The 18,664-nt window shown below is 43.0% G+C and overlaps 1 protein-coding gene across 22 annotated transcripts in view; it reads right to left on the bottom strand.

The window, feature by feature from the left end:
* The window catches only part of Slc8a1 (solute carrier family 8 member A1), a 359,154-nt gene that overhangs the window by 38,664 nt on the left and 301,826 nt on the right, over window positions 1-18,664 (bottom strand). For 14 of the 22 annotated variants that reach the window (XM_048416272.3, XM_048416273.3, XM_048416275.3 and 11 more), the window contains 3 exons: window positions 15,924-15,992; window positions 10,753-10,883; window positions 6,922-7,021 (listed from right to left, as the gene is read on the bottom strand). In XM_048416272.3, the coding sequence (XP_048272229.3) occupies window positions 6,922-7,021; window positions 10,753-10,883; window positions 15,924-15,992 (300 nt within the window). The remainder of the gene's footprint in view (window positions 1-6,921; window positions 7,022-10,752; window positions 10,884-15,923; window positions 15,993-18,664) is intronic. The other 8 variants (XM_048416279.3, XM_048416281.3, XM_048416280.3 and 5 more) reach the window with 1 other exon arrangement.

Genomic DNA, 18,664 nt, shown 5'->3' with positions numbered 1-18,664 from the left:
GGGATCACAGATGCTAAGGGTTTCAAGCATAAAAATTTAAGAATTAAGTAAGTTAAATGCAGTTTCTCTCACAAAGAATGTGTTCCAGCTACGTGCTGAGAGACGGGATCGTGCTGAGAGACGGGATCCGAGACAAGGGGGATGGCAGGAGTGCTAGCCACAGCCACTCTTCACGTCAAGCAATTGTTACCCTATCAACACAAGGCTGGTGATGCCTGTGGGGATTCAAGGCGTGAAGAATCTATCTAGAGACTGTCATAAGTCACAGGGAAAGGCCAAGAACTTGTAGAAGAGGCTGGTGAGTGATTGTTCTCAGAGTTTAAACAATCAACCTTATGTCTAGGATCAGATGCAATAGAGCTCCAAAGTCATAGAGTCACTTTGGAAGCCCCCTGGGTTCCTTAGGATGGGATCATACACGGAGTCTCTGTGAAATCCAGAAACCGATCTAGCCTTTTCTTTTTATTTTATTTTTTGGGGTTTTACGAGACAGCGTTTCTCTGCAGCTTTGGAGTCTGTTCTGGAACTAGCGCTTGTAGACCAGGCTGACCTCAAACTCACAGAGATCCACCTAACTCTGCCTCCCAAGTGTTGGGATTAAAGGCATGCGCCACCACCGCCCGGCACCTTTTCTTTGTAAAGAATTGATTTATTTTTATCTTATGTACATTGGTGTTTTGCCTACATGTATGTCTGTGTGAGGGTGTTAGGTCCCCTGGAACTGGTGATACAGACAGTTGTGAGCTGCCATGTGGAACTGAACCTGGGTCCCCTGGAAGAGCAGTCAGTGCTCTTAACCGCTGAGTCATCTCTCCAGTCTGATCGAGCTTGTTTTTAAAGATTGACTTTTCTTTCTAGTCATTCAGCGCATATGTTTTAGGCTTGCACATTTTTTTCCCCAAAACCCCAACTTCACAACCCTGTATCTGAGACCAAAAGACTTAACCATTGCTAAACCTCCTTTTCTTGTCTCATTTCATCTGACTCGCTACCAGTTAAGACTTGACTAAGGGAGCCACATAGGGCCAAGTTCAATGCTTGCTGGGCACAGACTTGCAGAGGTGAGGTCCCATAAGCCGGCAGTCCTTTTCCACTGTGTGACACTCAGCAGCTAGGTCACCATCTGAGCCTCAGGATGGTCAGTCGTATGGCTCAAAGTGCGGCTGCGATGAACAGAGGCAATGCATATAGGACCTCGGACTCGTAGCCGACAGCCAGACAAGTCAGAATGCTGTTTAAGCCGAGTAAGTCAACCTTTAATTTGCTGGCCCTTCGCAGACTTCGTTTAAAACAACTGTATCAACCCTATCACATGAAACTAGTTTCTTTGATTTTAGACAGAGAATTTTTAAGAATTTATGATATTCAAGACTTTAGACTAAGGATATTTAAGAATCTTTGCAGTGTATGAGAAATAAGTAAAAATGATGCATCCTCTTTTCTATTTGCCACACTGTCCCACTGAGGCTGTGTCAAACCTGAACCAGCAGGATCATCTTTAACAACATAGGTAGGATTTGAAGGTGACCCGGCACCAGCACATGATGTAATGAGAATGTCCTCGTGGTGTTATTTGATGACAGAGGCTTCTGGGAAGCGATCTGATTAGACCGGACTGCCTGGAAATCCCTTGAAACTCATTTGAGGTTCCATTTTTATTATTTAGGACTTTTGGAGTGGACCCGTCTTCAGGCTGGCAATTATTTAAGTCAATTACTGTCTGGGGGCACTACTGAGTTGGTAGCTTTGGAAATTAAACAGTTTGTTTTCGTGGAGAACCCTCTCAATCCACCCAGCCAGCAAATCTATGGGCAAAGAACTGGAAAGAGGAACATCCCCCTACACTGTGCCAGTCTCCAGGTGCATTTGGCTATGTCCTGATGTGACCCATCCACTGTGACCTGTCTTCAGGGTGGGCGCAGCAGCTACTTGAGTCAAACTGGCTTATATTGAGTGATCTCTCATATACAGCGAAGTCTCCACCGGCCTCAGAGAATGCCAGTTAGGGAACCAACACCTCTGCATCTTTGTCATCTTAGTTAGTTTCCTCTGAGCCTAACTCAGGACTCTCTCTCCTCACCCTTTCCCTACTGCGAGGAGAGACATGCGGAGTATCCCACTGTTCTGAACGTTTAATCTGGGCAAGGCAGGTGGGTAGGCAGGGCGTGTTTTTCCCATAACAAAGCACAGTGTTACCAAGGAATACTGTTGGAACACTGGCTGAGTTCCTAGGTCTTGGTATGGAATGGTACCTTAGTGCTAGCCTGGCCTTGCCCTCACCCTCTCATTCCTCTACTGATAGGACTCAAAGTCAGAAAAATTATATACGTGGTCAAGGATATGCCCTGAGGTTGAACCAAGATAGTAAGAAGGACATTCTTTCTGGTCATTTTGAGAGCTCTCTTCTCTCTCTCTCATATTTATGTGTGTGTGTGCGTGTGTTGCTTTTCATTGTGAAAATGTCAATAGGTGCTATGTAAAATGCACAAAAATATATTTAAAATTATCTCAGAAAACTTTTTACTTTGGGTTTTTAAAGTTATCAGTGAAATAAAGGCTAATGGGTTGCATTTCTTTTTTAAAAAAGTCACAGATTCTCAGGCAGCTAAGGTATGTATTTATTGTCTGCACACCTGCACTTATGCACATGTTCTATGTGTTGCCAGGTGCATATTTTTGTGTATATGCACTTAGGCCTTAGGCCTTGCCCGTGAGTTCTTACCTCACAATGGAGATCTTGCTTAGCTGACCTATACTTCAGCACTGCCCCTTTCTAGTGTGCGTCTTGAGTGAGTTACAATATTTTTCTGATCTCAATATTCTTGTATATAAAGTGCCATGTTCAGTCCTCCCATGAAACTGGAAGTCCAACCAAGGTTGAACTACCTATACCTGTAAAAATTTTGCTGCATGTATTTTAGAATCTTCAGTAAAAATTAGCTACTTCCTCTATAACCAGTTTTGGTGCCCAATTTTATAGGTGAACGCGTGCATTGTGTTAAGTAATACTATGGTGAGTTCATGAATTAGGCATGCTTTTCTCCCCTTTACACATGAGGAAACAAAGATGAGGGGGGAGGGATGCATGTGTGATAATCTGTTGAGTCACCCAGGGGGGTTTGCAAGGGGCAGAGTCACAAACCTCCATCTGTGTGCATGGCTGGCCTTGCTATGACTTCCCACACCCTTCCTTAGCCAGAGGCTGACGTGATGAATAGCAAGGTGGAGGCCGTGGAAATAAGGAGCATCCTAGTGGGTTTTACCCAGTTTATGTTTGCCCTGTATGTTGACATTCCTGCTTCCCTTATTTGACTGAGATTTGATTCTTAAGACCAACCTAAAAGTGTTTCTCTTGATGGGGGTGCAAAAAGAAGAAAGAAGAACGGGTGTGTGTGTGTGGAATGGATCTCAAGTGGGATAGGCAGTAAGTGCTAGCTTCATTGAGAAGTACATGTGTGGACACATCCTAAAAGTACCTGGTGGGACTGGGCTTGCCTTGAAATGCTTTGTCAGGAATTCAAGCGCTGCACATGACTGCTTCTGGTATTCTACCCAGGAAGCAACAGAAGGAGAATTGCTGGAACATGACTGTTTAATCCCTTCCTAATCTTCGGAATCTCATGAGTCCTTCAGCTCTTCAAATACTCAACTGTCAGAACTTGGTGAGCAGATATATTATGGTCAGAGGAAGCCCAGAGACTGCGCTGTGCAGTTCAGGCAGGTGGAGAACAACGTTATCAGCTAGTGACTTTGAGACGAGTTTTGATATTGTTAATAAGAAGGGAGAGACAGAAAGAGAGAGAGAAGCCAAATTCCATTTACAAAATTATTACTTTTGTTTCGCAAGACACATAGATTCAATTTTGCACAGAAAATTGCTTGGGAAGAAAAGACTCTCGGCAGAGCCCTTCATAGACAATTTAATATTTTTAATAAGGAAAATCTTTCTGATTCTCAACTATTTAGCCATGGAATCTTAAAAATCCAATGAAAGTCTGCCTTCAATAAATGCTGCTTTAAAAATTTTATTGTCTGTTTAACAACCTGAGAATATTAGCATTTCGTAGGCACTTAAATTCAGTTATAATTACAAACACAGCACTTTGAAAACTGTCTTTTGTGTAATTTAATGTAATTTAGTGCCGATAAACTATGCATGTATTTTTCAGATCTTCTTATCTCAAAATTGTAAATAAGGTCAATTAGCTCAGGAAAAGGCAAGTTTCTAAACATTGTCTGTCTCCAAGCAATCATTTAGAAACATACACATGAATAATATACATACACACATATGCACATATAAACACATAACGATTGGGAGATTCTCCATGTCACTAATTAACTATTTTTCAAAAGAACTGAAGGTGGGTGAGTTGTCACACTCATGCAATACACTTGGAAGGACACAAAGCTTCAGGCTACAGGGTGAGTTCAAGGCTAGTGTGGGCAAGTTATTGAGACACTGCCTCACAATTAAAAAAAATTAAGGCTAGGGATATAACTCAATGTGTTATAGAGAGCTTGCCTAGCATATCTAACACCCTGTGTGCAATCTTCAGTAATACACACACACGAGTGCTGGAATTAAGACTCATTATAGAATGATGACAGCACACTATCAGGAGAAGTGACAGGGCTAGCCTACCCATGACACGGGTGGCAGCAGCTTTCCTTACATTGAAACTGTCTCTTGAGACAGTCACTGGCACATGGTGGCCTTTTTCAGCAGACCACAGCTAAGATCAGGGCTGGTGAGATGGGTCAGCGGTAGAGGGCTGAGCAGGGAGGTGTGAGGATGGGAGTTCAATACACAGCACCCGTATCAAAAGCTGGGAAAGGTGCTGTGTGCTTGTAATATCGGCACCAGGGAGACAGAGACAGATGCATCCCAGGGGCTTGCTAGTCAGACAGTCTAGCTGAATCAGTGAGCTCCAGGACCAATGAGAGATCTTGCTTCAAAAAATAAGGTACAGAGGGATTAAGAAAGACATTGGAAGACATGGGCTGTTGGCCTTCAAATGTGCACACATATATACACACATCTATACACACACACACACACACACACACACACCCTTCTAAAGTCGAGCCGTTTCTCTGAACTATGTAGATTCTTCCATCTATACAGTAAGGACAACAACTGAATGTGCTACATGGAATTGGAAAGGATTTCTTCAGTGTCTACAACTGTAATTCCAGCACTCTTAATGAAGGAAGTATCAACATCTGGATGCTTGTTTCTCTTCATACATAAGCATCAAATACATGGCTTTGGCCTTGTCCAAAATGCTCCCCTTGTGGCATAATCCTCCTCACATTTTGACACTGCACTGTGTCATTAGCTTAAAGCAGTCTTGAAGTAATTGGCACACTAAATATCTAAGAACACGAAGCCACTCTTTTGCTAGGAAAGCAAATCTGCCCTTAAATGGTCTACTTATGGAATTATGGGGGTCACCTGCACACTCCCTGTCTCCCTCCACACTCCCATTGTTCTCTAGCCAAAGCTTGTGATCAGACACCCGTGAACTATGTGCCTTACTTGCCCTCTCCAACACTAGAAAAGTAAGTTCCTATACTAGAATTTTAGCAGTAGTATATGTCTATTCCATTTGCCCCTATAAGAGCATTGACAGACACAGACAGACCAAGGACTGGTAACCAGCACACAGCCATTACACAAATGCTTATATATCTAAAGGGGACCCAGAATCTTCTGGACAAGCTTCAACATACTGTTATGTTGTCTTTCATGTTGCAATCTGCATACTTCAAAGCTCTGTAACAATTCGGTCATTCTTGACACTTCCTACTACTTTGTCAGTGTTAGTATCTGCTCAGTTCTTCTGGGCAGAGGCAAGTATGCTCCTGCCTCAGGTACTAATCTTGGATTTCTAGAAAAACATATGCCACCCAAGGGGTGTTTCTCTCTCCTTCTACTACTGCTGACATGAAAGATTTAAATCCACTCTCCCAATAGTATTCTACTGTTTAGTGCTCATACATTCCCATTGTATACTTGACTGCAAGAAACCACAGCATGGTGACAGCCAGCACTAATAATAAACAGCTACACTTTTTTAAAAAAAACCACTCTCTGTTCCCACAGCAGAAGGGAGATCCATCCAAGCGTTCTGTGGCAGTTGGAAAGAGTAGGCTGTGACAGAAGCTACGGCCTATCTGCTGGTGATGATGCTGTTGCCATATTTTACAGCTTGGGAATCACCCGCTGCTTCGAAACCCCTAGATCTGTTGACTGGCTGCAGTGAGATAAGCCTATGGGGACTTGTGGGAAAGAACTAGGGTATGTGGAGGAAAAGAGCTGAAAAAGGAGACAAAAATGCAAGCCAGTGTTGCTCTGATGAACGTCAGTGATTCCCTCTGTGTCTGTACACTGCGAGAGTGGACAAGGGTTGGAAGCATAGGAAAGGTGGCACACTTTCTTTATTTCTTATCCTCAGGTCCATTTTGCACGATATTCCTAAAGAAAACCACGTACTTTGCTTGTAGAGGAAGAATCACAACATGCTTCAGTGTGCACCTCAGAGCCAGTGCAAACACTTGGGATGCTCAATGCCTTGGGGGTGGATGCAAAATGATGCAAGCAGTGACACAAAGGTCTCAATGTCTTCCTTTTCTTCCCATGAACTTGCTCCTTTTTTGACCTCCCCTTGGCCAATGTGTGCTGCTTTCAGGGATCCAGACAAAGTCCCCATGATTGGTTAAACAGCAAACTCAGGCACAAATGGGTTGAAATTCATCCTGTTTATCCTCCAAGGGAACGATAAATGGTTACAGGTAACGGATATTCTAACTTCTCTTAATTTTGCCACTTGTGGTGTTTTGCCAGTGGCAGAACGGGAAAACGTAGTCGAGACTGGCCATTCCACCTCCTCACAGGGTACAGAGGGAGGTACTCACCAGCGCTGACAGTGATCGCCTCGATGAACTGCTCCCTCCAGCTGTTTGTCCCCACCACGAGGGCCAGGTTCGTCTTCTTAATGAGTTTGTCCACAGTGCTCTAGAAAGGGGCAAAGGGAAACGACAATAACTTCTGGCGTTCTGAAGGCCTTAGGAAATCTAAAACCTTGTTTGGAAACCTCAGGGTTATTAGAAAGGGGTAGCAGGTGCCAGTCTCAGAAGAAATATATCCGTATCAAACAAACACTGTTCCGATTATGCAAACGCTCGTGGTCTTTGGAAACACTCTGAAATGGGAACTTCTGCCCAGAGAAGTCTAGCCTCCTTTACAGCCTAGTGACCAATCAGGAGCGGCTCCAGCGTTTCCAACAGTAGCTGTTTGAAAGGTCACCTGCACCCCTCAACAGCGAGGCCAACTTGATTCCCTGTGGGTTTTCTGTCGCAGGCTGTCTGCGAGTGAATCAATATTGGCCCTGTCCAGTATTTAGTGTCTGTGACCGCCTGAAAGTGACAGATCTGAAATGGAAGACATCTTGCTGTATTTTTGTTACAAAATGAAGCCAGGTAGCAGGGTTTAAGGTTGCTTGTTGTATGATCAACAACAAATAGATGATTTGGTGGTGGGGGCGGTGCAGAGAGGTCACTGGAGTTTTCAGCTGGCTAATATCCAGGCAGCTCTATTCTCGCTCAGCTGCTGTTACATCAGGAGCACGTTAGACAAGCGAGAGTCAACACCTGTGGCTAAGGGCACGCTGCTAATAACCTTGCACCACATTTCCATACTTTAATAGTACTGAGGTGCCTGCCCTTTCTTTTACTTTAGAACTTATTAGGCAATTAGTTTTTGTGCAATGAGTACTCTCCAACTTTCTAAATTTGGTTAACAAAACAACAGGACTTGCCAAGCGCTCACAAGGAAACTAAGTAAGCCATACAGTCAAAGCGCTACCACAAATCATGGCAACTACAGGGAAAAGGGACATTTCCAGGGCAATGAGGCTACACCTCCCAGGGAAACTACTGCACCAACTAGTCTACCAAACCCCCACACTTACTGTCAGAGCATCCTCGAATTTCCACTAATCGCAAAGAGGCAGAAAACACATATTATTTGCCTTAGGTAGTGACTTATTCGTGTTCAACGCAGGATACCGAACTATGAGGGAGCTGACAATATTGGCTGAGCATGTTAGTTCTACACGCGTCATTGGAACTGATTTGCAGCACTGAGAGGAAATGACACATGGAAGGACCCTTCTCCAACTAGCTGTCTGCATCCTCAATGTTATTCGTGGCCAGCTAGTATGTCCTTGGGTTGGGGAGGGGGCTGACCTCTCAGTTTCTTGCCTGGTATCCAGAACTGCTAGTGCCCCTGATAAGTGTTTGAATCATTGCTCTTGGGAACGATAAATTGAAACACATGGCAGGCATCTGTCTTTTCTCTCTCAACTCAGGCACATCTCACCCAGTACGCTAAGCATCGTGGCTAATGCCAATTCAAAGGGCTGTGTGGAATGTAAGAAGAAATAAGGTCAGTTTTTCTCCTACATGCAGTGGAAACTTGGAGCCTGTCTCTCTAAGGGGGAGAGAACACACTGTGCTGTAGCCAGGTCCGAGAATCCCCTCATCTGAGAGATAGACAGGTGAGCATTGCTCCAGCAGAGGAACACAGACTCCCCATAAAACCAACTGCTAAGACCAAACTTTTAAGGGGAACTAAACTTAACCTTTATTGATGTGAAAAACCCCAAGTATATATTAAAATGTAGTAAACATTAAACAGAGAGGCAGAGCCAAAACTTTTCCAAGCGCTGTGCAGTTCGGTTCCTTCATCTATGTGAGGAAGGAGAGTAAATCCAGACAGATTAAAGTTCAGACATTACGCTCTATTCGCCTGGAGAGTGACACTCAGGACGTTATGAACGCCTCACCCTCGACAGTGGGCATTAGTAAAGCCACCGCCTTAGCATGGTGGGTGAGAAGGTGGAGGCAGGCACATGCCGTCCAGCTCATGCTTTTCCGGAGCTCTGGACAAGTTCTCAAGTTCCATTCTAGAAAAACACAATTCCTAAGCGAAGAAAGCCAAAGGTGACGTTACTGCCCTAGAAAAAAATGTGCCCCCAAGATGCCCTTTAGGTGTTAAAGTTAATGATGACTGTGCTTGTGAGCCTGAGATAGAAGTCAAAGTTATTCTAAAGAAATAAAAAAATTCAGTAAAGTGGACTTATATAAAGAAGCTGCAGTGCTTTCTAAAGAATCTATTAGCATTGCTCTTTCCATGGCTCTTTCCTCTAGGACAGAGAGCACACAATGTGTATAAAAAGTGCGGGAGTGACTTAGTTCCAGAAACAGCAGTCTCCACTGTGACAGGCGACACTGAACCCCTTGATTCCCATCTGGAAAAGCGGTGGGAGGAAGAGCAAAGCTGGACACAAGTGGACACTGAGTAACGGAGTGGAGATTCGCGGAGATCACATGAGCATAGGATGCTCCCTCCGTGTGCTCAGAGATCACATGAGCATACACGTGCTCCCTCCATGTGCTCAGAGATCATATGAGCAAACGCATGCTCTTTCCATGTGCTCCCGAGCCAGGCTCATGGCTATGCCATGCTGGGCTTGGCAGTGGGCTCAGTCCTGAAGTCTTCATTCCACTGTTGACTCCAAGAGACAGATAGATTCTCAGTGGCCAGAAGAAGGTTCTAAAAAATTCCATTTTAATTGCAAAGACACCTTCTCTCTTACTACCTATCAGGCAATTCAATCTGAGGATTACATTTAATGAACCAACAAAGAGGTAATTTGTACTAAAGATCCACATAGGACTCCGAGACTTCTATATTAGCCTGGTTCTCTATTTTTTTCTTTGATTGCTTGAATAGGCACCATTTCCTTTTGAAAAACAAGTAAGGAAAATATTGTCCTGTTCTGGGTTTGTAATTCTGGATGTTATAAGAAGAGATACACAGCCTCTTATCCCATTGTACAACCGAAGTTGGCTGCACCTCAAGTTTTCTTAGATATTAAGGATCTGGTTAAGAAAAGCTATGTGCGGGGGATGGGGTGGATTGAGGTGAAGCAGTGGGTTAGGAGGGACAGACAGGTTTCATCCTCAAATCTGAAGCTCATCTCCATATATTTAACTTTTAAAAGAATGACTTCCATGACCTGGGGAATTTTAAATCTTGACTGAGGATGTAGCTCATTAGTATAGTGCTTGCCTGACATACTGGAATCCCTGGGTTCAATATAGAGGGTCACTCCAAAAAGAGAAAGAGAGAGAAAGAGAGGGGAGGGAGGGAGAGAGGGAGGGAGGAAGGGAGGATGAGAGGGAAGAAGGGAGAGAATTAGAGAATCCAGTCTCATCAGCTCACGAATAAACTGTATAGTTGCAGACACTGCTTCTCTGGTAGGCAGTGCTAAAGAGCGTTCTCAGGTCAGAATAGCTTAGCTATAAATGACCATTCTCCAAAACCAAAGCCTTTGAATTTCCACACCACAAATCCTGAGAGATTCATCAGACTTTTTCTAATGCATGAGAATCTCTAAATTTTTTTGTCTCCTTTCAGACAAAACCCTCCTTTCAAGGGATGGTTCTGACTTCGTCACAGTGCATGTCACCTGCTGGACTGTGGCTATGGTGCTGTTTTCTGTATAGAATTTCTTGGTTCTCTGCTAACTCCACATTTTCAAATTGGATCTGACAGCCTTTTAGTGAATGAGCCTGTACGTGAAATCACATTTCCCAGTGGCCCCGGAAGGCTCTTAGAGCACAGACCATGCCGAACCACCTTGACCCAGCTGATGGGGCTGGCAGTGTTAACAGGCTTACCTTGAATTCGTAAGACTCTTCGATGATCACCTCCAGCTTGGTGTGCTCTCCCAGGATGGGGCGCCCCATTTCTGCAATGCGCCTCTCCTCTTCCTCTTTGCTAGTCAGTGGCTGCTTGTCATCATACTCGTCTGGGAAAGGGAAGGCAAGAGTATGAACAACGCGCTCCTTCAGGTTTGCAAGACCCAGGATCCTGCTATAAGAAAAGCAGGGAGGAAGGGTGCCCTAAGGATCAACTAAAAGTCTCTTGGATGAGATAGCGAGGGTGGTGAGGGACAAAGGGGCTTGGTTGATGGGGCAGCGCCACACTGAAGCAGCAGAGGATTGAAATATAGTTCAGTCTCATCTCATGTGAAAGTACGGACGGGGAAAAGTCATGTTCAGGGCATGTCACTGAGAAGAACCCTGCTGCAAATTGTTTGTGCTGAGGGAATCACCCAGCTGTTTTCTGTGAAGCTGGCCAGTTTGGCGTTCTGCACACATTTTTTTTCCAACACGTGACTAAAGGGAAACACAATTAAAAAGTTTTAAAGTAACCCTGAGGGAAGTGAGAGTTTGATCTTTTCCTTTCCTCTTTCTACACGCATCAGAAAATGCCTCAGGGCCAGAGAGAAGCAGGAAGGATATTCTAATCTCCTTAGCTTCACGCTTGTCAAGAGACCCTGTCACAGGTTCAGCTCTGAAACACCCATTTTACATTTCCTTGCGATGGCTGGGCCCCAGTGCGTCCTCTGGGGTGCAAAGGTGAAATGTATTAGGAAAGCTCTGACCATGTTAATCTTAAAGCAAACAGAGAGGGCGAGGGTGAGGCCTTCGGGGAGCTAATATTCACTCTGTGGGAATGATTATTTCCAGAACCACCAAGTAAGCTCGCGTTCTAGGAGAGGCAGGGGTTGGAGGGTTCTCAGGAAAGAGTCTGTTGATGAGGAGGAGCTCACAGTTGTCTCTCTCTGCATGGTGGTCATTGGGATAGATCCCAGACTAACAAGGCCAAGCATATGCGAGGGCAAACACTTGTAAGCACCCTTGACCTTCAGGTCCAGGATGCGGGGAAATGATAGGCTACTTCCTCAGAGTCAAGTGAAGCACTCATATCCAGGGAGGCAGAGGCGTTGCTAAGGAAAAACCTCCACTCTGAGGCTCTCGCCTCCAGGATATCTGGGCAATTGCCTGTGAGTGGATTCTGTTGTCTGAGTCATCCAGACTGGGAAGGGCTGACCTTTGTGTTCAGGCTTCCTAACCTGCCTTTTGCATTTAGACATCAGTGTTAGCAGGGGTTCATACCTTCTATTTCCTGCAAAGAGACACAGCTTCCACTCTGCTCTGGGACTCTGTGGCCATAGTTGGTTCTATTTATTGATCTAGCAAGGGATGATTTTTGGCTAGCAGTCTACTGTGAGGACTGGGGTTGGGGGATAGAAGGGCTGGAAGTATAGCTAGCACCTTCGATTTCATGTGTCAGAAGGAATGGATGGCAGAAGCAGAATGCAGCTGCTAACCCATTCTTTAGCATGCACTTAGTAATGTATTCTAAAATAATGCATTTAAAACCCCTAGTGGTCTTTTAATCCCACCAAATCAAAGGAAAACGAAAATGAGTTTGTTGAGAAGCTGTTGAATACGAGCAAAGGCAAAGCAGATAGAAAAGGAGATTAACTTTAACTGTAAGAGTGGCAAGGGATTTTAGACAAGGATTGGGAAACTATAAATCAAGGAGCGGCAAGGGGTAGAATCTCCAAGACTGTCTTCTGAAATCCTGTGTTTTTCAGTTAAGAGGTTGGTGGACATGTGTGAAGTCAATTTACCTAGTGTTCAAATCAATCATAGCTTGGTTCTTCACTGCTTTCTGATCATTGGGTCAATGACAATGTCACTGGCTTTTCAGGTTGATTTTGTTTTAGCCTTTGTCCAACTCTCTGACATACCCTGAATAATAATGACTTCCCCCAAGAGAAATATTGCCACTTAGATACCTATTTGAAGTGCAAAGCTCTGTGTGAGAGAATATTTACTGTGACCATCACTTCTGTGATGTACTTACAAACAATAAGTTGTTTTGAACGGGGCTCAAAGTAATTTAGGTAGGAAACATATAGCGGTTAGGGAGGAAATATCATGTACTGGGATTGTTCATGGAAACATCTCACAGAATGAAGCAGATCCAGAAAATGGTGAAAAATAACATGGGCACAGCAGTAAATGAAATTGAATCCATCCTATGAATGAAAAGGTGCCCCCCCCAAATCCTTTAGTCTTTCTGGTCAGCAACATGGTTTGACGCTCCCAGATCTATAACTGCTTCCTAACATCTGGCTTTCTTTCATTTAAAATAAAGTAGTTTATAGGTGCAGAATGCTTGACTAGACAGAATTTAATGACATTCTTTTCATTGTAAAATTAGCTTATTTTCCACTTATGACAAAAATCTTACTATATTTTTTAATTAAGTAAAAGACAAGGTAATTTTAAAAAGATCACAGTATGTGCATTACAATTTGGTTAGTATTTAACCTTCACAAAAATCTCATAAGAAGCTGAAATGTGGACATTTTGTCTGAACAGGTTTGATCATCACATAAAGAAATGGTAGGGAGCTTGTTTCTTCATCTTGCTATGCTCTTTCTCCAAAGCATGGGCTTACCCAACATGCAATTACCAAGAAATGCTCCTACACCTTCATTTACTTATATTTAGGGCCCTTCTTCCATTAGTATACCGACAACTGGGATTTAGTAAATATCATTCAATTCTTTAATATTTACTGTGTGTTAAAAGGTTTCATGTGGCTTCGGGATTATTTTAAATTATCTTTGCATACACATACTTAGTCTGTAGGCTTGTGGAGCTAGGGTATGCCTCAGCACTCTTTATTCTGTCTTTGCTCATGTCTAGTACAACGTATGGAATGCTGAAAAATTACTCAAGTATTCGTCATGAGATTCTTCAAGTTACCATTAGTAATATTTTTTTATGTTCATTTTTTTAAATAAAAGATCATCCATTATTTAAACACATGTTATTGTCTCCTTAGAATATATCACCACAGACACAGTCCTCCTCTTTCTTCAGCTATCTTCTGGAAACTTCTGGTTTAGTGGGAAATGAGGCATTTGAATGAAGAACCAGAATCAATGTGGCAGGGACTGAGCGACCAGTGTGGGAAAGATTTTTCTGCCTATAGAAGTCATGGAAAGAATCAGGACAGAGGATTAATTTGAAGCTATCTTTGAAACATGTAGAGAACTTTCCAGGTGAATATGACGGCAAGAATGACTAGGAGGTGTAGAGATGAGTGGTCATAGTTCGGACACGGACACAGCATCATGAGCATCATGGAAAGGTCAGGGCAATTTTCATCTGATGAGTATTATGTCCATCTAAAAGATGGTTACAGTTGTGTATGTGAGAGGTGGCAAGTGGAGAAATCTTACGGCCGATCTACAACAGTACTGATATATTAGCAGTTAGAATGATGTAGAGTTGGGTTTTTATCCTCTTATTTTTTAATTTTTTGAGACAGGGTTTCTTTGTAGCTTTGGCCTATTCTGGAACTCACTCTGTAGACCAGGCTGGCCTCGAAATCACAGAGATCTGCCTGCCTCTGCCTCCCAAATGCTGGGATAAAAGGCGTGCAACACCATCACCCAGTCCATATAGAGTTTTTATGGTGACAAGGAAAAGAGCTGAACCCTTTTCCTCCCTAGTGTTCTCCTTAGGTGTGGCTTTATTAAATAGGGAAGCAGTTAACACCTTTTTTCAGCATCGATTACTATATTTGTTTCTTTTTCTCTTTGGACAAATGGATCAAAACAGATCACTTTTTTGTAGCCTAGGTCACTTTATTTCCTTACCTATATAGAGAAATAACACAATGAACTTTGAGTTCCATTTCTTAGAGCAAATTAATTCTCTGTGTGTAGCTCTTGGTCTCTTTGTCGCTCTTGATGCACATACGTATACTGGTAAAGCTCACCAGTTGTTGATCCTGTGCATTATCAGTAACCATGGCTACAAGCTGGTGTTGCATGGACACAGAGGTCCCTGGGAAAAAATCACCAGGGTGGGGTCATTGTTGTTGTTGGTTTTTTTCTTTTTCTTTTTCTTTTTCTTTTTTTTTTTTTACAGTGATTGATGTCTATAAACAACAACAACAAAATCGTTAGCTTTAGGTACGTGAGTTCTTGAAACGGATGAATTTTGTAAAACTGCTTCTAATGCTTCCTGGTTGAAGCTGGACCTTGAAGCAGCATCTTAGTGATAAAGTGGGAGGAGGGAGGATATCCCTTTTGAGGGCACTCTCACCCACATGGCCAGTTCAGTGCAGAGGTCCATACCCAAAAGGCCAATGTCATAGTTGTCTTTTTGTTGTTACTTTGTTTTAGTACCAATAAACAATATAGGACTTAGAAAGTGGGGGAAAGGCTGGTGATGGGAAAACCTTCTCAGGATTATTTTGATACTTTGTTCAGAACTGTATGCAGAAGCCTGAAAACAGGCCACCTGACAATGTTTCAGCCCCAGCTGGCCTCTCTGATTAGAACCCAGGAAGATTTCTATTTTTAGTCCCTTGAGGAAAATTGGTAGTGGGAGCTGTGAACTGTGATTGTTGGGTGGAGGTATGGTTTGCGAGGGTAGGGGGGCCCCTCAGGGTCAGGCAGAGGTGCCTCCACCACTGAGGTTAGTGATGGGCAGCAGTGATGACTGAAGGAGGAGGTACTGTTGTCCTCGGCTACAGACTCCTCACTAGGACCTCAACAGGACCAGGAGGGCTGTGTGATCCTTGGGTGGCCCTGCCGGCATTCCTTTGTTTCTTTCTACACCAGAAAAGGCACAATTCTGGTGGGAAACACACTGGATTTGGTGGTGCTTTTTTTTTTTTTAAGAATTTTCATTACACTTACATACAAAACTTACATGTAAAAGAGATATTTGCAGGAAATTTGAAACATATTGAAATCTGAGAGAAAGAAGGCATTGGATCAACCTCTCTGGAGGTCCATATTATCTCTCCATACTGCCCTTGATTTTTGATCACTCACGGTATCCCAGCTGTCAGAGGAGTCACTCATCAATCGGCATTGTTTCAGAAGACCCAGGGACTGACACCTATGAGTCTAATAAAGCATATACCTGAAGGCTGTGGCTCTCAAGGGCCACAGTAAAACGAGTACCTGAAATGCTGATTACAGTGGAGGGAAGCAGATGGTCTCTAGCATGAACCTTCCTGAAGACAGGCTGGCCTAGCAAAAGGACAGGCAGAAAATCAGCAGGATGGATTACATTGCTTAGCTCTCAGTGCCTTTTGAAATTAGTAAGCAAAACCAGCACCTAGACGCACACTGCAAGCCATGTTAGTGTGGCTGGTTATAGGTCACCCTCTGTAGACCACAAGGAGGAGTTATGGTGGTTACCAATAGAGATTGCCACCCACAAATGGGAGGTAAATTATCCATAAGACAAACCCAATCATGCTTGATTAAGTTTGATGGATGAGATAGCGAATCTCTTTCCTTGGGGTAAGAGCAAGTGTTTGAAATGGATGAGCCAGGTCCTTCAATAACTGATTCCAGAGGCATCATAAAACAACAGAAAGCACTTGGCGCAATGACTTGTGTTCGAATTTTTGAAGCCGATTGGTGCCATCTGTATAGCAGGCTATCTTTTCTATTTTCCCACACATAAATGCAGGTAGTATCTACTCCATTTATGTCACACGTTTCTTTGAAGGTCAGGGAATATAGAACCCTTATGAAGGTGCTCACTGCATCCATTTCCTGTGCAGACTGGAAAGCGTCATATATGTTTCCACAGAAGAAGGACGAGTCACTCTCCCCCAGCAGATCCATTAACGGGGCCTCAGAGTTTCACTGTACTTCTTGTCCAGGTGGTGACAAGGTCCCCCTGCTGTCCTCATCTACAAAGAGCTACTGAGAATGAAACTGAGGCTCTCGAGACTTGGACTCAGGGCCAGCCCTGCCAGTTTTTTTCTATTGAAATATGGGCAAGGAATTTTGCCTCTTGGAGACGCAGCTTTCTCGGTTGTAAAATGAGGCAACTTTGATGGCGGGGCTTTGCTCCTCTAACCCACACGTTGGAGTGGTGGAAGTGTTTTCAAGTGCCAGCAGTCTCAAAGTTTGGCCCATTTAAATAAACATGCTCCTTAAGTATCTTACAAGACCACAGAATGATCAGAAGAGCAATATTAAGGGCATATATTGAATGCCATAAAATTTTAGGGAGCGCTATATCTGCATGTCTTAGAAGTTTTAGGGGAATCAAATATACCTCTCCAGATTTAGTCAGGATACTGAATTTTATTTGAAGTTATCTCTACCTATGTAATCTATTTTTTCCTTTGGGTGCATTTTCCTTTACGCATCCTTTGACTGCCATTCATAATGATGGCTCTTTATAAGATACAGTTGTATAGACTGACAAAGGGCCCAGTGTATAATGTACAGATGAAGGGACAAAGATATGGTTCGTACTATAGGACCAGCCAAATGACAGGGCTAGTGGTGGGATAATCACAAAGGGCCTTTCACTCAGAGCCGAAAAGGTGGCTGGCAGCATCTCGGTTGAGTGGTTTGGGGTAGGTTAATCTTTTTGAGCCTTTCTTTTTCTTCCTGTAAGGGTGCATAATAAAGTCTAACAGAATGGGGATAAAATAATATTCATTATAAACTCTAATGAGTTATAATGTCATCATAAAACTGTAAGTCAGAGGGGTATGAGTTCATAGGTTTAAACACAGGTCATTTGGTAAGACAAGGGCTAGAGCAGCAGGTGGAGATTTGTAAATTTCAAAGGCACCTCCAGCATTCAATGTCTATTACTAACAAGGTCTCAAATATTGGTGTGAGGCTGTGGATCAAATGGATTCTTTTCTTTTTTTAGATTCCATGTATACTATTTCTAAATTCCACATCTGTACTCATCCATGCAAGTTCATGTAAAACCTGCAGGCTAAGTCCAAAGGCTACATTAATTCTTCTCTTCCTCCTTGTACCTCAAAGCCTTGACATCAAAGTTTCAATGTGACTTCAAAGAGAACTCTTTAGACCTTGTTGCCGCTGCTCACTGTGCAGACTTAAGTTGCAGAAATTTCTTAGAGGCATCAGTAGCAACTTAACTCTGGTATTTCTGGTTTTATAGGAGAAAGGGAATATGAAATTAGACAGTATCCAGATAAATAACAATTAGGCCAATGTAGAAATTTCTAGAGGGTTCTGGAATAATCCTTCTATTCTAACTGCATTGACTTATGTATTGGGAGATGTCAACAATGAAAGGACTTGTTAGTTTGGTTAAAGTTCCAGCCATAGGGAAGACCCAGGAAACTACTCATATTGTAGAAGCTTTCAGAGAAAGAGATTGTATCATGTTGAATGCAGGATACAGCCAAGGCAGGAAAAGCTGATATGAGGGAATGAGGATCCTACTGACTGAGATACTGAAAGGGAGGATGGTTCAAGTGGCATGAAAAGAAAGCCTTAGAAATGAAATCCTCACATGTATAATGCAAGATGGCCAAAGACATACATGCACTCTGGACTGATACTGCGTAAAGTCTCACCAGGTTGCATAGAGTGTAAGGAACAGCTACCTGATGTGTTATTTCTAGAGACTATGGTTTACTTTAGAAAGATAATCCACAGCGCCATGAAGGTAGGCATGTCAAATTTCTACCATTTTCAACTCTCTCAAGGGAAGCTGTTCATCCTGGCATATATATATATATGTATATATATATATGTATATGTATATGTTTATGTATATATATATGTACTTGGATGCATGGACAAGTCCTGAAGGGCCGAATCTGGAAAATCTGACTTGGGAGAGGCTCGGTTGAGTCGGATTCAGGGATTTTTACAAGGATACTACCCTGTTTAACATTTTAAGTATTTCT

The sequence above is a fragment of the Myodes glareolus genome, chromosome 6 (genome assembly GCF_982192425.1).
Source record: "Myodes glareolus chromosome 6, mMyoGla1.1, whole genome shotgun sequence".
Classification (NCBI taxonomy): Eukaryota; Metazoa; Chordata; class Mammalia; order Rodentia; family Cricetidae; genus Myodes; species Myodes glareolus.
The sequence above is the reverse complement of the archived record's forward strand: the minus strand, read 5'-3'. Positions and strand labels throughout refer to the sequence as shown.